Here is a 24306-nt window from a genome sequence, read left to right as displayed (position 1 = left end):
CAACTTCAATATATATCTACATCCGACTCTATTATTTTGAAAAATCTACTCTTTCAATCCCACAATGCCACTCTCTTGTTTCTGCTTTCATAACTGCATTAAACATTATTTAGCCATGCCACTGAAAAAAATTTAAAGCGAATTTAATTAGAAAGAAGTCCCTTTATTGATTTCTAGTTCTAAGTGTATACCAAAATATGGTAGAAGTTCTTTCTGTTACACTTATATTTTACCATGCTTTTTAAATGTCTAACAATGCAATTTTAATATTGATAAAATTACAATACAAAATTACCTGATTCTTTCAAGCAAGACAACCTTAGAGTAAGGAAGATTTGTTACCTGATTCTTTCGTGCAAGATGACCTTAGAGTAAGGAAGATTTGTTACCTGATTCTTTCATGCAAGATGACCTTAGAGTAAGGAAAATTTGTTACTTGATTCTTTCATGCAAGATAACCTTAGAGTAAGGAAGATTCGTTACCTGATTCTTTCATGCAAGATAACCTTAGAGTAAGGAAGATTTGTTACCTGATTCTTTCATGCAAGATGACCTTAGAGTAAGGAAGATTTGGCACAGTGGCTAAGCTGAACTTGAGCTGGTCTTTCTTCTTCTCATTCACTTTGAAGGAGGTCATGTTGACAGTTGCATTCACATCACCAGCCCAAGGGATCTGCTTGCAGTCTCTCAACACAAAACTATGAATGTTAGCAAGACTTGTGGTGATGCTCTCTCTGTTCAGGAAAACAAAGAAAAGCTCAATGACAGCAGAAGTCTGTAATCATCAGCGAATATAAAACAGAGAAAGTTATGGGCCCCAAACATGTATTACATGTGATTTATAATCTGTGCATTATTAGAATAAAAGTAATAAGCTTTGTATCATTCAAATTTGTATGCTTTTGTTTAAACATTAATTAATATTTTTTTTTTATCAAAATAGCTTTTGCATAAATTCATAAAAATATTTTAAAGTATAACTTTTCAATTACCTGAGATCTTCAAAGTCCTCAGTCAGCTGATATTTGCTAATGAAATATGAAGCTTCATTCAGCAAAGTCTCTTGAGGCCAGTCACACAACCAGTTGACTTGACAACCAGTCAGCAGTCCTGGATAGTTCCTACAGATTTTCACAGACACATTTTTAATATAGCTGAATTAAGAACCTAATTAAAGAGTTAAGTGGCTAGATGAAGAACAACTGTACAGTTATATTTGGTTATGTTTGTTGCAGCATGGCATTGTGGAATACTGCACTCCTCATTTGTCATCAGACAAAAAGACAAGCTTTTTTAATTATTATTTTGGCCAGGGTGTTGTGAAACTAGCCAAACTATAAACCCAACTTTGTGGGAAGCGTGGTCGAGAGGCCAAGTGCGCTTGAACTTGGCTTGGCTTGGCTACCTAGAAGGGGGGCTCGAGGTTCGACACCCGACTCGGGCAGAGTTGTGTTTACTGAGCGCCTAATGGCAGCACGGAAAACCAACTCCTAGATACCCCCCCCCCCCACTGGTCCACAAATGAGATTGGACCAAAAAGCGCTCTGAGCATGCTATAAGCATGAAAGTAGCGCTATATAAAAGCTATAATAATAATAATAATAATAATTTACCCACTCAGACATCAAGTACACATAACAATCATCACTAGCTCTAAGAAAACCATTCTGAATAGTTTTTTTATAATCTCATTCATATCGTCTTGTTTTTTGAAGTAACATCTGTATTATATAAGATAAGATAGCCTGGTATCTAACGCTAACCTCTAGCCCATTAATTTTTTTTTTATATTGTTAAATGAAACTCCTCTGATGAGTTGAATATGTCCTCACTTGTTAAAAAATAATTTAGTGGTTCTGTGTCCTCATATAAGTAAGGGGACTCATTCAGCTTATACCACCATTTGAGACAAGTACAAATTCTTTCCCTTGTTCAAGATACCAAACAAAATAATTAATTATCAATAGTCAATTAAATAATTAGGTTTTTTTAAATTGATTCTTGTGTTGTCAAGTAAAAGAAATAATTGTGCAAAACTTCAACTTGGTCTGAGATTGGGTGCAAACTCTTTACCAGACAGACAGAGTGAGTTGATATATGCTTTGTAATAAGACCAACAATTTAAATCAAAATAAAGAATCACAAAATTATGTTTGTTAAGTCAAACTAGCAATATTAGTTAAACAAACCAAATCTAATCCATTCTATTAGACAGCAGTGCTTTTTGTAGTTTTCAACCCCAGTTCTTAATAGAGTGATCTTGAATGGACATTTCTAGCATTGCCATTCACACAAGTTCATTTTGGAGAGCATGATATCAAAATCACTTGTTTACCCTTCTTACTGGTGCTCTAGTAGTACACTGTTACCTATTGCTCATGCTGGGCTCTGTGACAATTATGTTCAAAAAGTGAATTTATATTTAAAGCATTTAATAATGGCTTACTTGGCAGCAGTCCTGAGTAGGTCATGGCCTGGATGCAGACAGATGAGAAGGTGAAGGTTGCACTTGACTTTGGAGACAAAAAATTTCATGGGGTCAACAGATGAACTACTTGTCTCCCTTTTCATGGCTGGTTGGATAGCCAGCAGAAGTCCTTCCATTTCATCATTGGAGAAGAGATGTGGGTACTCTCCACTTACCAGAAGGCTATTGATGGCATCCATGTAGATAGGATCTTCCAGATCTCTTGCCTTGGAGATAAGAAAAACAGAGTCTCAAAAGAAAGGTACTAGTGCTATCAAAGCATGGAATGGGTTGCCTGAGGCAGCCAGGAAAACCAATGACTTGGCAGAATTTAAGTCGTTGGTTATCGTGACTAAATACATTACAAATAGGACGTAATCATCTTCTTTTTTGAAGTTACGTCTGTATTTTATAAGATAAGATATTATGCATTTAGGTTTTTATATACATCCATACTGGCCTTGTTGTCCAACTTATTTTGTAATAATTATAGCTCCCTGCCTCAACACATTTGAGAACATTACTCATCTAAATGTAAGGCATTGGTTACTAAGATTTAACCAATCTGAAAATGCTTGTTGTCTGCAAGTTGTTTTTTTTTCTTTTTTAACCTAATTATTTTTTTAAAGAAATTTAGAAATACGGTAAAGAAATTTCTATTTTCTCTTCACTTCTCAGCCAAAAGGCAATTTTTTTTTAAGTCTTCCATTTCTGTTGGATTTTTTAGGGATGTATTGACTGAAGGACCAGTTTCTAAAAAATAAAATAACAAGAATATTGACAGGTCAGTTGACACCAGTAATTTTTTTTTTTACTTTTATGGACCTGAAAGTCCTGGACCTATAACAGCTGAAGCTCTACCCTATGATAACCTCTACTCTACTACAAAGGGAAACTACTTTCACAAAGTTAACTATGTATAGTTTCCTCATTTACCTCCCCTTCATCACCGAACCTTTGATATGCATCACCAGATTGCTGTGATGAAAAATGCAAACTTTTGATTGAATTGGGCATCAAAAGACAACCAAATATTTTCCTTTTTGTAAAATCCAGCTTTTGGTGATTTATTTTTTTTTACTTTTTATAATTAGAACAGAGGATACAAGAAAAAAAAATATTAGACTGAAAGTCAACACTTTTCATGGGTATTGTCTTAACAGTTTATAGTCTTAAATAATGTACAAGATTACATACATACATACTGTGAATAAAAGGCCTATGACCTTGCCCTCCGAGCCACTTAGCCTTATAGCAGATCTTAGACCATCAAAAAAGTTGCTCTGTTTGGACGTATCGATTTTGTGTATGGGAATATCAGCAACATGGAGAGCCAAGCGACACAGTGTAGATAGCTTAGAGCCTATTGCACCAATGAGCAGCATGTTACCCCTGCAGATAGACAGTGATGTTTAATTACTCTGTGTCTTTTGAAAATGAAATGATCACATAGATCTACTTTCAATTATTTCCATCAACAAAATTAAGCTTTCAAGTCTTTGTTTGTTTGTTTTACATGTTTCGGATGTTACTTCAAAGTTGAAGATAGTTTACTTCCTAGTCCAAACCTCCCGCAGGACGACGGGGGATGGGAGCTGGCAGGGTTTGAACCCTCGACCGTCGATTAATCCGAACGACAGTCCAGCGCGCAAACCACACGACCAGGCAGCCATCCAGTCTTCTGACAACCAACATTGTAAAATAATTTAAAAAAAAAAACACAGTAAAAAAAAATCATATTATTATTGCTTGCAGAGCTTATTTCTGTAAAAAAAAAAAAATCCATTTCTTTGAGATAAAAAAAATGTATGATGATTTATCCAAAATAATAATTATAGCTAGTGTTGGTTTTCAGGTCCCATGATGACCTTCTGACCTTTGTCAATAGAAACAAGCTAAGACTCGAAGGCACATAAATGAAAGGGACTGTACACTTGGCAAAAGACAGAGAGGAATAGAAAGACACAGTTGACAGATCTAGTGCCCTGATGTTCCAACAGACTAACGAAAAGCTAAAGGTGAATAATTACCGGTAATCCAAAAAATAATTATCAACAATAATCATATATAACAGAAATAAACATAATGTATGATATCTATTGCCAAAATGGATGGATGCCTAGTCATTCCACTCTGCCCCCATCCCCATTGTCCTGTGTGGACATGGATGTATATTGCCTACAGTTCTGAAGGGACATTCAAAACATGTCAAACATTTTACGAAACAAACAAAAATGAAATGTTTTGACTGAAAAAAAAAACCCAACTCACCCATGATGGAAGCTGAGGACCCGGTGTATTCTAACAACATGGGAGATAACCAAGTCGGATAACATTGTGTTGAGTCGAATGTTTCCAAACTCATCATTGTACCTGGTCAGGTGTGTGTTGATACAGCTGTGTAGGTCACTCCACTTGACCACTGGTTGAAGAGATACCTGTAGGGTATCATACACACAGACATAGTGACTCAACTCAATTTTTCATAATTAAAGATATTAAAAAATGTCATTGACCATGAAACAAAACGATTCAAAGAAAAGCTTTACTTTAACTTGATTGGTCCCTGCTACAGAGGTCAAAGGTCTCTGGTAAACTCGAGTGTCAACTGGAAAAGTGACAAAGTTCTCATGGAGACTTGTGAGGTCTTTCTTCCACGTCTGAATACAAAAAAATTACAGCACTAAAAAAATGAACAATCAAAGTATCCCATGAACTGTACTTTGTAACAAAAAATTTTATTACATGAACCAAACATTGTATCTCAAGAATTACACTGTATTTTTTTTATTTTTAAATCTAGTTTTTAGATTTATTGTCCATGGAAAAAGAAAAGTGATTATTCATACACATATTTTAATAGGCTCAAGATAATTTGCTTACCTCATTCAAAACTGCTGTAATTTTCTCATCTAGCCAATGTAGGTCAGCCATTCTGCTGATGCCATCTCTGACTATTCTAACAAGCTCATGGCGCCAAAGGGAGACAACCATAATGTCGTCTGCTTTACTTTCTTCTGCTAATCTTCTAAGACACTTATAAAAAATTATAACAAATAAACTTGTTAAAAACTTCTTGCCTTATACACTTGACTATGTTTTTATAAGAAATTTATAAATATTATTTACATTACCAGCTAAAAAAAGTAATAACCATTTCATAACATTCTTAACTGGCACAAAACTTAATAGTTAGTTTTCGATTGCCTTTTAATATATATATGAAATATATGATCCATCAACTCAGAGTATTAGTACAATTTCGCCCTAGCATATGGAACAAGGAATATGCTTGTATCTTTCTGTGTTTCTAAGTATTTTATTAATTTTTAATTTTTGTATTTGAAGATTATGGTTCAGTGTTTTATTTATAATTGCTACTTTACTTTTAAGACTTCTATTCTGAGTTTTTTCTAAATTTAGTGACTCACTAAAGGTGTTACTCTAGTCAAATGTGAATATTTGTTTGTTATGAATATCACTGATCTATTTTGCGTCATTTTTCTATAAAGTCACCTGAAAGCATTTTGTGATATCTTTCAAAGTAAACAAATAGTGGTAGCGTCCTTCCATAGGACTTTGATGAAGGACATTTTGTAACGAGGTCAACATTTCACAGGAAGCAGACACAAGAATGTTGTGAAGGTCATGCTCTAATTCTGCACCATTTCCTTTGGTCATGTTGCCCTGTGAATTATTAAATGTCAAATCATTTAAATAAACAAAATAATTTCCTTGAGGTAATGAAATCATTCAGAGAGTAATTTAAATTATTAACGGAGTCAGTCAAATCATTCAGAGAGTAATTTAAATCATTCAGAGAGTAATTTAAATCATTAGCTGAGTCAGTCAAATCATTCAGAGTAATTTAAATCATTTACAGAGTCAGTCAAACCATTTAGAGAGTAATTTAAATCATTAACTGAGTCAGTCAAACCATTTAGGGAGTAATTTAAATCATTAACTGAGTCAGTCAAAGCATTCACTATTTGAAAGTGAAATAATTTAATCTTTGAATCAGTCTAATTATTAACTTTTTATTTAGTTCTAACTTTCTAAAGGGACTAATTATGATCAGTAAAATTTATGGCACATTATTACATGAGGTTATATTATCTACCTTCAAAATTCCATCCACTATTGATTTCAGAGAGTCTCCTTGTGGAACTGGTACATAGAACACAGAGAAGTGTCGCTGATAGATAAATGACATATTAGTTGACAAATTCAAATCAGTCTTTTTTTTAAAATAAAATTTGGATATTAAAAAATGACATATGTAAATAAATTTGAAAAGCAAAATTTTCTGACATTGAATACATTTCAGAAACATAGAAAAAAACCTTTAAATTTAGTATAATGAAAAGAGTTCAACTAATTGATTATAAAAAATGTAACTAACTAGTCAAATTATGCAAGAAACTAGAAGTAGAATATTGTTACAAATTTAACTCCCTAAAAACACAAAAAAAAAAAAACAAACCAAAAGGCGCTGTGAAACAGATCTGTTTTGAGCAGAAGGAAAATTATTGAGCACCATAGCAGACATGACAGACAGACCCTCCACTTTATGCCACTCAAAAGGCTTCTCTGTGGTGAACAACTGTTTCTCATCCAGAAGTTGTCTCAACAGCTCGTTACATCGCTGAGTCCCGCTTTTGTCAGGAAGTGGCAGGTTTAAGTCATCGATGAAAACTTTCAACTTTTTATTTTCTTTTGCTCCATAAACAAATCCTGGGATGCGACACATTCAAAGTTTTAAAAATGAAACAAAAACATTACTAATATTTTAGCTACTTTTAAACATTTTTTAAAATAGACTTTAAATGTAGACTACGTTATACACAACAGATAGCTATTGTATCATCAGTTAAGCTCTTGAAACTCTTACTACCTATGATTAATGTAAAAACCTAAAAACCCAGACCTGGAACTGGATACTAATCTTATCTGTGATGTATGTTAGAATCTAGAACTCAGACTTGAGCCTATGATTCTATAAACCCAGACTTGGGTCAGGATACAAACCTTGTCTGTGATGTATGTTAGAATCTATAACTCAGACTTGAGCCTAGATACAAACCTTGTCTGTGATGTATGTTAGATTCTATAAATCCAGAATTGGGCCTGGATACAAACCTTGTCTGTGATGTATGTTCGATTCTATAAACTCCTGAAGTTGCCTTGCTGTTGAAGCCCCAGAAAACACTAGACGTTTGCAAACTGACAACTGAGGATCTGAAGATAATTGAAGTCTTCAGCATTAACAACAAATATTCTTAACATTGTTAGAAAAATATTTTTCAATGCAAAATAGTATAATCTCAATAAAGGAAAGATAAAACCTCAACTAACCTTGGCTATTTATATATTCATTAATTATGCTAGTTTTCCCTGATCCATGGGGACCTACCAATAACACATTTCGACCAGAGGAAGCAGAAAATTCCATCAGCAGACGAATTCTAATCTACAAAGTCAAACAAAGTTTTACAAGATGTGAAAAGAATATTTTGGGTAATATAATCTTGATAAGACTCCACTCTAGAATAGAGATTGATTTTAACAATTTATAAGTGGTTTTAAATTTTATATTGCAGAATACAAAAATTGTTTAAATAGTTTCATTACATACTATGTCAATGGTATCCACAAAAACTTCTCCAAGGAAATCTTGGTTGTCTGTTGAGGATGCTTCAGACATTCTGTAAAGGTAAAACAAAAACAGATCAAAAGTTCTCATGTGAATAAACAAACTTAATTTCCTTCATCAGAATGATAAAAAAAAACAAAAAAACAACTAGAAGCTTAAATGCATTTTTAATTATTGAAAGCTAAATTTAAATGTTTAAAAAAAAAAAAAAAAAAAAAAAAAAAAAAAAAATTATTTTAACTAAATGTTGAAGCAACAAACATGTTTACTTTTTTTTAATTGTAAAAAAGTTCAAGCCAAAAGAAACAAAAATGTTTTACTTTGAATGCCATGGATCCCATTCTCCTGATTCATCGACATAATAATCAAACACAGAAATGTCTCTGTCATCATCTGGCAAACTGGCAATACAATAAACATTTTGATAATCAAACACAGAAATGTATCTGTCATCATCTGGCAAACTGGCAATACAATAAACATTTTGATAATCAAACACAGAAATGTCTCTGTCATCATCTGGCAAACTGGCAATACAAAAAACATTTTGATAATCAAACACAGGAATGTCTCTGTCATCATCTGGCAAACTGGCAATACAATAAACATTTTGATAATCAAACACAGAAATGTATCTGTCATCATCTGGCAAACTGGCAATACAAAAAACATTTTGATAATCAAACACAGGAATGTCTCTGTCATCATCTGGCAAACTGGCAATACAATAAACATTTTGATAATCAAACACAGAAATGTATCTGTCATCATCTGGCAAACTGGCAATACAATAAACATTTTGAACATTCATTCAGATTCAAAGTTGAAGATTATTACATCCTAGTCCAAACCTTCTGCAGGACAGAGAGGATGATAGTGATCAGGGTTCAAACCCAGGACCATCAAAAGAAATCTGCCATTGACTTTAAAACAAATCATATCTTCTTCATGAATAAAATAAAACAATTAAATAAAACCATATATTTAATCAAGATGGAAGGTATTTATTGGGAATTTTGTTGTTTGGTTGCAAGTATAAGAATTTACTTAAAATGATCCAAAATGAAATCAAAGAAACCTTGTATTATCCAGAAAACATGCATACTTACGCTGTTGACAGTGTGGTCAAAAGGTCACTGAAAGGTTTACGATCACTAATATCCAGAAGTCCTCCAAATGTCCAGATCAGACAGAAGAGGTACAGTCTTTCAATGTGCAGCTCCCCAGACACCTCAATGTTGTCTGCCAACATGGCTGACAGGAGAGCCAAACATGAGTGTAACATTCCTACCTCACTCAACTGGAGACTGGGTCTAAGAACAAAAATAAGGGGGGAAAATTTAGAAATAGTTTTTTGTAATGACTTATGATTATGGATTTGAAAATTGAAGAAAGAAAATCTAAGGTCTAAAACAAAGACAGAAAGGTTAACTTTTTATTGTTATCTAAGGTCTTTTACTGACACCAGGTATTTAACTAATGCCTGAGATTCAATCAAAGCTTGTTGGACATGCGGACAGTATACCTCAATTGTAAGGGTACAATATACCTCAATTGTAAGGGTACAGTATACCTCAATTTTAAGGGTACAGTATACCTCAATTGTAAGGGTACAGTATACCTCAATTGTAAGGGTACAATATACCTCAATTGTAAGGGTATAATTTACCTCAATTGTAAGGGTACAATTTACCTCAATTGTAAGGGTACAATATACCTCAATTGTAAGGGTACAATATACCTCAATTGTAAGGGTACAATATACCTCAATTGTAAAGGTAAAGTTCCCAGTATTCAGGAACATTCTAATATTTTACTTTGTCCACCACAGACCTTACTTCAAACAGAAGGTACTTATGTTGTACGCATATTCATGTGTCAATCTAGATATTTATGTTAATCAGTGACCTAAAACTGCTAAATTTTTGGTTTTCCTGGCTGATTCTAATTTGTTTCATTTGTATTTCTGGCAAACGAATCATCATCATCAAACTCCAACTGAGTGAGGGCTTGAGAGGCTCAAATCCTCTCGCAAAAGCCCTGCTGTTGTGTGTAGTGCATACATGTCACCATACAGGTCCACCCACAGAACAGGCTACAAGTCTTCATCATGCTCTAGCAAAGAAATAGAAATATATGTCAAGACATTCAATAGGCCAAAGTTTGATTCAAAAATCAATGAGGAATGCAGTATTTCCCATGGCTGATGTAGTTGCTAGCTACAAAGTTTGCCACATCCATCAAAGTAGTCTAATAGTATACAAAAAAAGCTACACGGAAGTAGTCTAATAATAATAATAAGGCTTGTCTTTGAGTCCGAAGATTAATGAGGAATACAGTATTTCCCATGGCTGCGCAGCCCCAGCTGTGACCTAGATATTTTGCCACACCCAGGGCAAGCATAACCATTGTCCGCAGGTGGTGAAGTAGTCTAATAGTACACAAAATAACCAAGCAAACAATAAAGACAAAAGTGAAACATGTCACAATGAAACATGTCACAATGAAACATGTCACACTAAAACATGTCACACTGAAAAATGTCACACTGAGGCTTACTTTGTCTCTGAGAAAACAAAATTTATAACAGGATCCAGTGTTTTCTGGAAAGCTCTTTGCAATACCTACACAAGGGAGATAAAAAAAAAAAGAATGTCTGCTACAGCAAGAGCATAATGATAATAAAAAAGAAAGGGAGGCAAATTCTTATGGAACAGATTCGTTTTAACTTTCTATTTTTTTACATTTCCAATATAATTTTTTTTACTAATAAATTTTTTGTTATTAATTTAAAAATAAAAGGATTCAACCAATTCAGTTTCATAAACAATTGTTTTAAATTAATTTATTTGATAAGGTCTAATGCTAGTGGTATGGTATTGTAAAAATGTTTAAACATTGTACAGTTTTGCTGTGTTCAAAATAGATAAAACTAAATTTCATATTTTTAATTTGAAAGTCCAAGAGGTGATAAATATAACTATGAGTTTAATCATTTCTGATCACAAGTGATATGAATACAACAAATATGACTATTTAAATTCTCTAGAATTATAAGTTGATTAACAATGATAATGAAAAGTCACTGTTTATAACATATAATGATATATCAGTACACTACAGCACAACAGGTGAGTATTGTTGCCATCAAATGTTTTTGAGCTTCTTAGGATAAAAAAAGCAAATGTGATAAAGCTTTTGAAATAATGCATAAGATTTGAAATAAATGTATTTTGTGATGACATTGAAAACAGATAATAATATTTTTAAAAGTACTTCATGTGTTTCCTTCACAGCAGCGTTCTTGTAGAAAAAAAAAAACAAAACATTTCACTCATTTAACACATTGTACTTCCATTTAATGATTTATGTTGACAACTATTTGTAAATATTTAAACCTGTGACATATTGTCATTGAAAGAGATTCTATCCAAAGGCAAAAGAGAGAGAGAAATGGAGAAAGGGAGTGGACAGATAATGATGGCGCCCCAACAGTTCAAAAGACTAAGAGACAGATAAAGGTGAAGGATAACTGGGACACATTTTCTTAGACAAAACAAAGTTTATCTTATTTGTTAACAAAAAAATCAATTTTACAATTCCCTTATTAGCTTATTTTTTCTTTATTCTAATAGATTATCAAAACTGTCCCTAATTATTCTATTTTATTCTATTCTACTGTTCTATTTATCCAATCAGACAAGAGCTTACATGTACTTCTAGCTGTGACCTTGTATCAAGCCAAGACTTGACGATTGGCTGCCAACTTACAATATCCTTGTCCAGGTAAAGGATTCCCTAGCGAGACCAAAAAACAAATATTTTTTTTACTGAACATGCACTGTCACGCAATAGATATTAAGCCGATAAAATGGATGATGAAATGTCTAAGTTTTTTAACTAGTAGCTGTATTTTATAGCATCAATTATTGTAATATTTACAAAGAAAAAAACATTTACAGAGATATGCTCTATCTTTTAAAAAAACAAAAAAACTAGATAATTAACCTTGGTAAAATATATTGAAAAATAAAAATAAACAAGCAAAATATAAAAAAATCCTTTAAAAAACAACAACAAAGCTTATCTAAGGGGAAGAACTCTACATCTACACCTATATCAGTACTCTAGAAGCTATTTCCCTTATTCAATATCAATCTAAATAATTAATTACCAATAATTAATTGACTAAATGGTAATTTATTTTTACTCATTCATGCTTTGCTAGTTACAATAAATAATTGTTTAAAGTTTCAACTTGATCTGATAATGGGTGTGGGAGAAACAGAGTTAATTATTTAGCGGTGTTTGTGAATACACTAGGATTAATTTCCCTAGTTGGTATAAAAAAAATAATCCATTACCAGTAATTAATTGACTAATTTTAAAAAATTGATTCATGTATTGTCTATGCCACTCTATGCCTATGAATAATTGCGCAAAGTTTCAACTTGATCCAGGAATGAGTGTGTTCAAACATTTTACCACACAAAAAGACAGACAGAGTGAGTTGATATAAGCTTAGTAAAACTAAAGTCCATTCTCTAAGTTGAAATGGGTTTTACTTACACAGCTGGAGACAGTGGCAGGAGAAGCCAGGGCCAAGTCATCTGTTTCAAACAACAACATGATGTTCTCAGACAAGAAAAGTTTATCTCCATTCTTCAATGGGAGAACCTGGGGAGAAAAACCTAAGATGAGTTTTTTTTTTAATGTTCTTATAAACTGTTCTACTTATATTATAGTCTTTCAAGAGCAAGAATTATTTTTTTTTTAGATAATGAACTTAAAAGCTAAGTATTTTTTCTTTACTGTGTCGTATATCTCTACAACTTGTTTTATACATTTTGTAACTTATAAATATATAATTAAGATGCTGATTTGAATGTGAGGTATAGTAATGCAGTTCATACTGTCATCTAAAAATATTTTCTTACTTAACCCATTCTTGCCCTCAATAAACATTATATAGTCAAATAAAATACAAAATTTTGAACTTGAATCAAACTTATAAATAAAAACAGATAAAGGCATTTAGATCTTACTCTCTCTCCTGCAAGAAAACTGTTCAAATTATCTGCCCATGATTCATTTAAGTTTCCATTCAAGCAAATCCAAGTGGTACTGATGTTCTAAAAATAGCGAAACAGCCAACAACATTAGCCTAAGATTGTTAATAAACTAGGAATAAGGAACATAATGCATACAACAATACATAGGCTTAAATATGAAATAATAATACAACTGTTCAGTGACTAATCAAAATCAGTACCTGTCGTCTGCTACACAGAATTCCCTTTCTTCCCTTTACCATTGCCCTTCCCCCCTCACTCACCCGGTTAGACTTCCGAATGGCATGTGTAAATATACTGTCCACCCATTCATTGTTGCTGCCCAGATAGCCAAACATCAGGGCTGTGTTGTCCACCACCAGGGGATTGATGCTCAGAAGTTTGTGCATGCTGCTGCTGCTGTCTGAGATGGACAAGTTTCGGGCACAAAGTGCGTCCACCATGAGTTGGATACATGTAGACTTCCCAGTGCCTGGCGGTCCAGCTACAATAACACCTGAAAGTAAAAAGGTGGATCTGTAAAGACTTTCTGTCTCTGGTGAGTACTTGCAACAATTATGTTTGAAAATAAACAATAGGTTAGTAAAGACTTTGATGAAATAAAGCAGGCAGACTTTCTGTCTCTTGTGAGTACTTGCAACAATTATGTTTGAAAATAAAACAATAGAATAGTAAAGACTTTGATGAAATAAAGCAGGCAGACTTTCTGTCTCTGGTGAGTACTTGCAACAATTATGTTTGAAAATAAAACAATAGATTAGTAAAGACTTTGATGAAATAAAGCAGGCAGACTTTCTGTCTCTGGTAAGTACTTGCAACAATTATGTTTGAAAATAAAACAATAGATTAGTAAAGACTTTGATGAAATAAAGCAGGCAGACTTTCTGTCTCTGGTGAGTACTTGCAACAATTATGTTTGAAAATAAAACAATAGATTGTAAAGACGTTGATGAAATAAAGCAGGCAGACTTTCTGTCTCTGGTGAGTACTTGCAAACAATTATGTTTGAAAATAAAACAATAGAATAGTAAAGACTTTGATGAAATAAAGCAGGCAGACTTTCTGTCTCTGGTGAGTACTTGCAACAATTATGTTTGAAAATAAAACAATAGATTGTAAAGACGTTGATGAAATAAAGCAGGCAGACTTTCAGTCTCTGGTGAGTACTTGCAAACAATTATGTTTGAAAATAAAACAATAGAATAGTAAAGACTTTGATGAAATAAAGCAGGCAGACTTTCTGTCTCTGGTGAGTACTTGCAACAATTATGTTTGAAAATAAAACAATAGAATAGTAAAGACTTTGATGAAATAAAGCAGGCAGACTTTCTGTCTCTGGTGAGTACTTGCAACAATTATGTTTGAAAATAAAACAATAGATTAGTAAAGACTTTGATGAAATAAAGCAGGCAGACTTTCTGTCTCTGGTGAGTACTTGCAACAATTATGTTTGAAAATAAAACAATAGATTAGTAAAGACTTTGATGAAATAAAGCAGGCAGACTTTCTGTCTCTGGTGAGTACTTGCAACAATTATGTTTGAAAATAAAACAATAGAATAGTAAAGACTTTGATGAAATAAAGCAGGCAGACTTTCTGTCTCTGGTGAGTACTTGCAACAATTATGTTTGAAAATAAAACAATAGATTGTAAAGACGTTGATGAAATAAAGCAGGCAGACTTTCTGTCTCTGGTGAGTACTTGCAAACAATTATGTTTGAAAATAAAACAATAGAATAGTAAAGACTTTGATGAAATAAAGCAGGCAGACTTTCTGTCTCTGGTGAGTACTTGCAACAATTATGTTTGAAAATAAAACAATAGATTAGTAAAGACTTTGATGAAATAAAGCAGGCAGACTTTCTGTCTCTGGTGAGTACTTGCAACAATTATGTTTGAAAATAAAACAATAGAATAGTAAAGACTTTGATGAAATAAAGCAGGCAGACTTTCTGTCTCTGGTGAGTACTTGCAACAATTATGTTTGAAAATAAAACAATAGATTAGTAAAGACTTTGATGAAATAAAGCAGGCAGACTTTCTGTCTCTGGTGAGTACTTGCAACAATTATGTTTGAAAATAAAACAATAGATTAGTAAAGACTTTGATGAAATAAAGCAGGCAGACTTTCTGTCTCTGGTGAGTACTTGCAACAATTATGTTTGAAAATAAAACAATAGAATAGTAAAGACTTTGATGAAATAAAGCAGGCAGACTTTCTGTCTCTGGTGAGTACTTGCAACAATTATGTTTGAAAATAAAACAATAGATTGTAAAGACGTTGATGAAATAAAGCAGGCAGACTTTCTGTCTCTGGTGAGTACTTGCAAACAATTATGTTTGAAAATAAAACAATAGAATAGTAAAGACTTTGATGAAATAAAGCAGGCAGACTTTCTGTCTCTGGTGAGTACTTGCAACAATTATGTTTGAAAATAAAACAATAGATTAGTAAAGACTTTGATGAAATAAAGCAGGCAGACTTTCTGTCTCTGGTGAGTACTTGCAACAATTATGTTTGAAAATAAAACAATAGATTAGTAAAGACTTTGATGAAATAAAGCAGGCAGACTTTCTGTCTCTGGTGAGTACTTGCAACAATTATGTTTGAAAATAAAACAATAGATTGTAAAGACGTTGATGAAATAAAGCAGGCAGACTTTCTGTCTCTGGTGAGTACTTGCAACAATTATGTTTGAAAATAAAACAATAGAATAGTAAAGACTTTGATGAAATAAAGCAGGCAGACTTTCTGTCTCTGGTGAGTACTTGCAACAATTATGTTTGAAAATAAAACAATAGATTAGTAAAGACTTTGATGAAATAAAGCAGGCAGACTTTCTGTCTCTGGTGAGTACTTGCAACAATTATGTTTGAAAATAAAACAATAGAATAGTAAAGACTTTGATGAAATAAAGCAGGCAGACTTTCTGTCTCTGGTGAGTACTTGCAACAATTATGTTTGAAAATAAAACAATAGATTGTAAAGACGTTGATGAAATAAAGCAGGCAGACTTTCTGTCTCTGGTGAGTACTTGCAAACAATTATGTTTGAAAATAAAACAATAGAATAGTAAAGAATTTGATGAAATAAAGCAGGCAGACTTTCTGTCTCTGGTGAGTACTTGCAACAATTATGTTTGAAAATAAAACAATAGAATAGTAAAGACTTTGATGAAATAAAGCAGGCAGACTTTCTGTCTCTGGTGAGTACTTGCAACAATTATGTTTGAAAATAAAACAATAGATTAGTAAAGACTTTGATGAAATAAAGTAGGCAGACTTTCTGTCTCTGGTGAGTACTTGCAACAATTATGTTTGAAAATAAAACAATAGATTGTAAAGACGTTGATGAAATAAAGCAGGCAGACTTTCTGTCTCTGGTGAGTACTTGCAAACAATTATGTTTGAAAATAAAACAATAGAATAGTAAAGACTTTGATGAAATAAAGCAGGCAGACTTTCTGTCTCTGGTGAGTACTTGCAAACAATTATGTTTGAAAATAAAACAATAGATTAGTAAAGACTTTGATGAAATAAAGCAGGCAGACTTTCTGTCTCTGGTGAGTACTTGCAACAATTATGTTTGAAAATAAAACAATAGATTAGTTAAGACTTTGATGAAATAATGGAGGCATGGTGGCCGAGGGGTAAAGTGTTTGGCTTACGAACAAGACTTCTGAACCAGTGGTCCAGGTGAAAACTGGGACTTTTAATTTGGGGATCAGTAAACTGAAAGTAAAAAAAAAGTTTCTCTTTCAGACCTTGCAATCTATTGGGCTAATGATGTTAAGGTCATCTGTTTCTTTCGCCAGTGCAGGGTGTCATGTAGCCAGCACAACAACCAACCGCCTCTACTTTCCCCAACTTAAGTCAGGTACCATTAGAATTGGGTGGACTTATATTGTATTGATTTTTAGTTTTAATTGTAAATATAAATGTGCTTTATTGAGAATAAAAACTAACAGAGGAGCTATATAAATGACTTTATAACAAATATCATTAGATCAAAATATTATGGTCTAACAATAAGCTATATAAATGACTTTATAACAAATATCATTAGATCAATTATATTATGGTCTAACAATTGATAGTTCTTTCTAAGATTCATGTTTTTCATTTTATTTACAATTATTAATTAGTTTTCAACTTTATTTGACCTCATTTAATGATTAATCCAATCTTGTTTTCTTTTTTTTTTTTTTTTTTATTATCATGGAAAAAAAAAATTCTGTAAAATTCATCTCACTGTGAATCCAAAGCTAAACAAAAAATTACAACTTCTTTTTAGAAGTTCTTCCAAATTGTAAGGTTTATAGTTGAATGGTTTTTATATTTCACATGTAAACTTTGTATTCAGATCTAACTGTTGATCGGCTCAAATCAAATTGCAACTTACCATTATAAATCTGTGACAGTAAATACAGTTGTTCACATTTAGCAATCAAAGGTTTGTGTGGAATCAAACCAGCATCAACTGCTTTTTGCTCCAAAAATGGCTCCAGCTCGTGAGCATTAGTATCTAGTTTCAGAAGAGTTCCTGGCTTGCCTGAACCAAGCTGTCTAATTTTGCCTGCAGACTTTCCTCCCTGCCCTTCTGAGTTGGGCAAACCAGCAAAACAATCTTTGAGAATATTCTTGAAAAGAGCTTGGTTCTATTCAAGGTATAAAGAAATATGATAACATTTATGAAGGAGAATTAGAAATTCAAAATATCATAAAGTTTTTTTAAAATATGATATTTTACTTTAAAGTAGGTATAATCTCTCATAAATTTCTTCAGCACATAGCAATCCCACAAGCATTTACTTGGTTTTAGGCACAGCACAATCTAGGCCATGTCGTGGCCTCATACAAGCATACAAAACTTGATATTATCAGTAAAATAGACAATTAACATAATTTATAGGTTCTGATCAAACTAAGACTGAAAGAATTGGCTAAAAAATGGAATGATTACCACTATTTGCACATTGCAGAAAAATATCTTAACTCTTTCACTCCTAAATGACGATACCAATGTAGATTTGACCCCATTAAATTAAATTAATTTTTGATTTTATAAACTTTAATTTGTTTCATTTCCTGATTACATACAAAAAGTTATTGAAGTTTTATCATAACAGGGTAGTGAAACACAAATGAGCAAAATGAATAATTCCATCAGAATGTGGAAAATAATTAAAGAGAGAAAGAGTTAAAGCAATATAATCACACATAAAAACAACAACTAAAAAATGAGCATCTTTAAATACACCTACAAGTATTATTAGAGTATGGAACATGGTGACTGACTGAGCTAGGACAACCAATGGTTTAATAGTAATTTAAGTCTCTTGGCCTTTGTGATAAAAGTAATTAACATTTTCTATCAGACTTTTTGATCTATAGAGAAGGTCATCTGATTCTTTGGTCAACAGTTAACAAGTAGAGTGTCATGTGGCCAGCACAACCAAACATCTTTACTTTCTCCAACTTAAGTCAGGTACCGTTAGAGTTGCGTGACTCAGGGGCAATCTCAAAATCCCAGTCTTCATTAAGATTTGAACCCAGACCCCAGGTTCCAAAGCCAAGCACTTAACCACTCTGCCACTACACCCCCCTTGGAGCTTGTACAACTAGCTTAACATTGGGATAAGTATAGAACATAATTACTTCCTTTTTTAAAAAAAAAGACTTTTTACTTTATAATACAAAAGGAAGAAGAAAAAAAAACTGACTCAAAAAAATATTTCATTCAAAAATGAATGGAACTTTGCGAAATAAAAATACATATATAAAGCAACTACAAACTTTAGAAAACAACAACTAAATGTGACCTTCACCTCAGTCATCAATCTTGGGGCTATTATTTCCTCAATGATGTCACACACCATGGCATGTTCCTGTTTGGCTGGTAGAGTCAATGCATTCACTGTGCCAGATTTTCTCAGGCTCATGAGACTGGCTTTGTTCAGTGCTATTGTTTGACACACACATGAAGCAGTGACGTGATTGGATAGAATGTGAGGCCATTATGGCAAAAATCAAAACATTTATAACAGAAATGAAATTGTGAAACTCAAGAAACATTTCTCCAAATTAAAATTATTTATTGGACTGTGTTTCTTATTTGGCTAAAATCATACAGAAATAAAAGTAATTTCACACAGTAAATGTTACATTTTAATTGTGTTTTAATTTATATTGTTTTGTTTTTTAATTCCTTAATTTTACTTTTTCATTCTAAACCATAAAAGTACATTTTCAAATTACTAAAAATTATATTAGTTCATAGTAAAATTAATAGTAAACTGATAGTTTCTGTTAATATTATTAGTTGTGTACTGTGAAATACATTAAAACATCTAAAGTGGTAATAACTAACAAAGAAATATGCTACTAGCTGCTGGTGTCATGTGGTGTGACTTTGACCAATCAAAATAGTTGAATATGTGAAACAAACAACTTTAAAGAAAAAAGAAATTTACCTCCTGACTGGTTGATCCTGCTAGTTAATGGATCAGAGTTTTGGCTTTCAGATCTGGACATGTCATCTTTAAGGTTGTTCTTCTCTGCCAGTTTGTCATCCTTATCTTTCTTTCTCTTCTGACTGGCACGTTTCAGAATTCCAATCAGTGCAGGCACTGAAAAGTTGTGCTGAGCGTCTGGTGGTCTAGAACAGAAGATAAAAACTTGGTCTTTTAATGTTTGTTGTTTGTAAAATGTTTTACATATTTCAGATGTTCCTTCAGAGTTGAAGATAGTTTACTTTCTAGTCCAAACCTCCCGCAGGATGACGGGGGATGGGAGCAGGCAGGGTTTGAACCCGGGACCATCGATAAATCCAAACGACAGTCCAGCGCGCAAACCGCACGACCAGGCAGCCATCCATATGTTTTATGTTTGTTTTTGTTTTGTAAGTTTCTTAAATTCCCTCAGAAATGAAAATCATTAACCCAAAAGACAGTGGTCAGGGTACAAGCTCTAACTATAGTCCTAAATGCATACCACACATCATAGAATATTCCCCTAATTTAGTTTGCATTAATATTATATGATTTTTCTCAACATTGTATGGGCTAATAAACAATAGGAATGATAGCAGATTTACCAAGTGAAAACATCAACAGTACAAGCAACAGTTCATCAACAGTACAAGAAACATAACATTACTAGTACAAGAAACAGCACATAACCAGTACAAACAACAGTACATTACCAGTACAAACAACAGTACATTACCAGAACAAATAACAGTACAAGCAACAGTACTTTACCAATACAAGCAAGAGTACATGCAACCGTACAAGCAACAGTACATGCAACTGTACAAGCAACAGTAATACATGCAACTTAACAAGCAACAGTAGTACATGCAACTGTACAAGCAACAGTACATGCAACTGTACAAGCAACAGTACATGCAACTTAACAAGCAACCGTAGTACATACAACTGTACAAGCAACAGTACATGCAACTGTACAAGCAACAGTACATGCAACTGTACAAGCAACAGTAATACATGCAACTTAACAAGCAACAGTAGTACATGCAACTGTACAAGCAACAGTACATGCAACTGTACAAGCAACAGTACATGCAACTTAACAAGCAACAGTAGTACATACAACTGTACAAGCAACAGTACATGCAACTGTACAAGCAACAGTAATACATGTAACGTAACAAGCAACAGTAGTACATGCAACTGTACAAGCAACAGTACATGCAACTGTACAAGCAACAGTAATACATGCAACTTAACAAGCAACAGTAGTACATGCAACTGTACAAGCAACAGTACATGCAACTGTACAAGAAACAGTAGTACATGCAACTGTACAAGCAACAGTACATGCAACTGTACAAGCAACAGTAGTACATGCAACTGTACAAGCAACAGTAGTACATGCAACTGTACAAGCAACAGTACATGCAATTGTACAAGAAACAGTAGTACATGCAACTGTACAAGCAACAGTAGTACATGCATCTGTACAAGCAACAGTACATGCAATTGTACAAGAAACAGTAGTACATGCAACTGTACAAGCAACAGTAGTACATGCAATTGTACAAGCAACAGTAGTACATGCAACTGTACAAGCAACAGTAGTACATGCATCTGTACAAGCAACAGTACATGCAATTGTACAAGAAACAGTAGTACATGCAACTGTACAAGCAACAGTACATGCAATTGTACAAGCAACAGTAGTACATGCAACTGTACAAGCAAAAGTAGTACATGCAACTGTACAAGCAACAGTACATGCAACTTAACAAGCAACCGTAGTACATACAACTGTACAAGCAACAGTACATGCAACTGTACAAGCAACAGTACATGCAACTGTACAAGCAACAGTAATACATGCAACTTAACAAGCAACAGTAGTACATGCAACTGTACAAGCAACAGTACATGCAACTGTACAAGCAACAGTACATGCAACTTAACAAGCAACAGTAGTACATACAACTGTACAAGCAACAGTACATGCAACTGTACAAGCAACAGTAATACATGTAACGTAACAAGCAACAGTAGTACATGCAACTGTACAAGCAACAGTACATGCAACTGTACAAGCAACAGTAATACATGCAACTTAACAAGCAACAGTAGTACATGCAACTGTACAAGCAACAGTACATGCAACTGTACAAGAAACAGTAGTACATGCAACTGTACAAGCAACAGTACATGCAACTGTACAAGCAACAGTAGTACATGCAACTGTACAAGCAACAGTAGTACATGCAACTGTACAAGCAACAGTACATGCAATTGTACAAGAAACAGTAGTACATGCAACTGTACAAGCAACAGTAGTACATGCAATTGTACAAGCAACAGTAGTACATGCAACTGTACAAGCAACAGTAGTACATGCAACTGTACAAGAAACAGTACATGCAACTGTACAAGCAACAGTAGTACATGCAACTGTACAAGCAACAGTGTCAATGAGTGACAAGACGAATATTAGAGACTGATTGAATGGTGTAATACTGGGTTCTTACTTCCTGAAGTGCTCTAGACACGTGACGAGACAAACACTATACGACTGACTCAAGTCCGTTCAGCAGACAACATGAAGATTTTATTTACAACATAATAATAATATACTGCACTCCTTGTTAGTGCTACAAGTCAAGAAATAATAATCATGTCCGCATAACAGCGGTATCAAAAGTATCCAATACGTTAACAACAAATCACGTCCGCATCTCAGCGGGTAACAATAAGAACAATTACTACTAGTGACACTGGAGCTTCAACTATAGATATCCATTGAAATACGAATAATACCTTAATATTCAATAAGCACATAATGAAATCAACTCTCAAATATCAAATCAACAATCACTAGTCCGTCGACTTTTATGCTATATACATATATATACACCAGTCCAGGAAGAAACGTCCAACCTTCCTGGACCGGGAGCAAGACCTTACTAACTTGATTTGACTTGACTGAACTCAAAGTCAACTTTTCATTCTATTTCCTGTTTTCTACATCAGGAATTCCACGTGTTTTTTAAACTATTAACATGACGTGAACTTTAGATCATGCAATGTCAACTAAGACTGTGACATTACGCCCTTTCCCTCAAAAAAGATTTTGCAAAAATCTTTTAAAATTTAAGTAATAATACTATTAAATGTATAGTCACATCTTTTGAGAGAAAAAATAGTATATACAAATGTACAATGTGTTCTACAATCTCTTGCACATGTCTTATCATGCTATCAAAAAATTTGATGAGACTAATATATGGTCTCATTTGACCTTACAATATTTGAAAAAATATTTGTCTGTGTAGACAATACTCATAGTTGTCAACATTATTTGAAAAAGAAAGTTGTCTTGTTTTTGTTTTTTTTACACAAAATTTCAAAGTAAATTCTCAATTTATCAAAAAAATGCTTTCAATATTAATTTTACAACAGAGTGAGCAGCCATAAAATGCTCGTACACAAATATACTTAGTTTATCCCATCAGGTTACATAATCAGATGAAAAATATTGACAATGGTTACATGGTCAAATGAAAAATATTGACAATGGTTACATGGTTAAATGAAAAAATATTGACAATGTTCTTTTACAAAATCAGTGCTTACATCACATCATCAAATATGTTGCGTTGAGCCATTAATAATGCTCCATTAGTTTTCTCAAATTAAATACAATCTTCTCCTCAAAAAATCAGTGTTTACGACACACATCAAATGTATTGCTTCACGAGCCATCAATAATGCTCCAATAATTTTCTCATTAAATACAATCTTCTCCTAAAAAAATCAGTGATTACATCACACTCTTCAAATATATTGCTTCACGAGCCATCAATAATGCTCCAATAATTTCTCATTGAATACAATCTTCTCAAAAAATCAGTGTCTACGTCACACACTATCAAATATATTACTTCACGAGCCATCAATAATGCTCCAATAGTTTCTCATTAAATACAATCTTCTCAAAAATCTGTGTCTACATCACACACTATCAAATATATTACTTCAGGAGCCATGAATAATGCTCCAATACTTCTCATATTAAATACAATCTTCTCAAAAAATCTGGTTTGCATTACACAGTATCAATATATTTCAAGCCATCAGTAATGCTCAAATAGATCTCACTAATTAAATACAATATTCTTTCAAAAAATCATTGTTTGCATTCTCATCAAGTATATCGTTTCAAGCCTCGAATTAAGCTCAAATAGTCTTCAAAACTGATATATGAGAAAAATAAATTCATCAGTGAAGATCAATGTCACGATCAAATCTATACAATTTACAAAGATTATGTACAATTGAGAAAATTAGAAATACATTTCAATAAATAGTGTCACATACTCAGGTTCTAATATGACTGAGTGCTGTTCAAATGGACTAGTATGAAAAATAATTTACACATTTGCAAAAATATGAACACATATGACCTTCTGAAGTGTCATGTGTACTAATACAATTAAAGTTATATGTAGAATATGGCATCAATAGATTCAATGGATGAGTAATCAATAGTGACAAGTGTTGTGTCAAAATGTATCACCACAAAATATGTACATGAGCTCAAAAAAAAAATAAAGTTCTAATCAAGTGATA

General features: G+C 33.1%; 1 protein-coding gene across 10 annotated transcripts in view; it reads right to left on the bottom strand.

Annotated features, from left to right (window-relative positions):
- Positions 1-24306, bottom strand: part of LOC106051473 (uncharacterized) — a 116011-nt gene that overhangs the window by 43978 nt on the left and 47727 nt on the right. For all 10 annotated transcript variants that reach the window (XM_056033467.1, XM_056033476.1, XM_056033474.1 and 7 more), the window contains 23 exons: positions 19666-19850; positions 19021-19154; positions 17595-17850; positions 13456-13688; positions 13166-13252; positions 12690-12797; positions 11832-11918; positions 10680-10744; positions 9230-9433; positions 8441-8521; positions 8103-8172; positions 7823-7937; positions 7607-7705; positions 6951-7201; positions 6588-6662; positions 5984-6154; positions 5351-5503; positions 5017-5127; positions 4739-4905; positions 3673-3859; positions 2447-2694; positions 993-1121; positions 531-734 (listed from right to left, as the gene is read on the bottom strand). In XM_056033467.1, the coding sequence (XP_055889442.1) occupies positions 531-734; positions 993-1121; positions 2447-2694; positions 3673-3859; positions 4739-4905; positions 5017-5127; positions 5351-5503; positions 5984-6154; positions 6588-6662; positions 6951-7201; positions 7607-7705; positions 7823-7937; positions 8103-8172; positions 8441-8521; positions 9230-9433; positions 10680-10744; positions 11832-11918; positions 12690-12797; positions 13166-13252; positions 13456-13688; positions 17595-17850; positions 19021-19154; positions 19666-19850 (3420 nt within the window). The remainder of the gene's footprint in view (positions 1-530; positions 735-992; positions 1122-2446; positions 2695-3672; positions 3860-4738; positions 4906-5016; positions 5128-5350; positions 5504-5983; positions 6155-6587; positions 6663-6950; positions 7202-7606; positions 7706-7822; positions 7938-8102; positions 8173-8440; positions 8522-9229; positions 9434-10679; positions 10745-11831; positions 11919-12689; positions 12798-13165; positions 13253-13455; positions 13689-17594; positions 17851-19020; positions 19155-19665; positions 19851-24306) is intronic.

The sequence above is a fragment of the Biomphalaria glabrata genome, chromosome 6 (genome assembly GCF_947242115.1).
Source record: "Biomphalaria glabrata chromosome 6, xgBioGlab47.1, whole genome shotgun sequence".
Classification (NCBI taxonomy): domain Eukaryota; kingdom Metazoa; phylum Mollusca; class Gastropoda; family Planorbidae; genus Biomphalaria; species Biomphalaria glabrata.
This window is presented reverse-complemented; position numbering and strand designations above follow the sequence as displayed.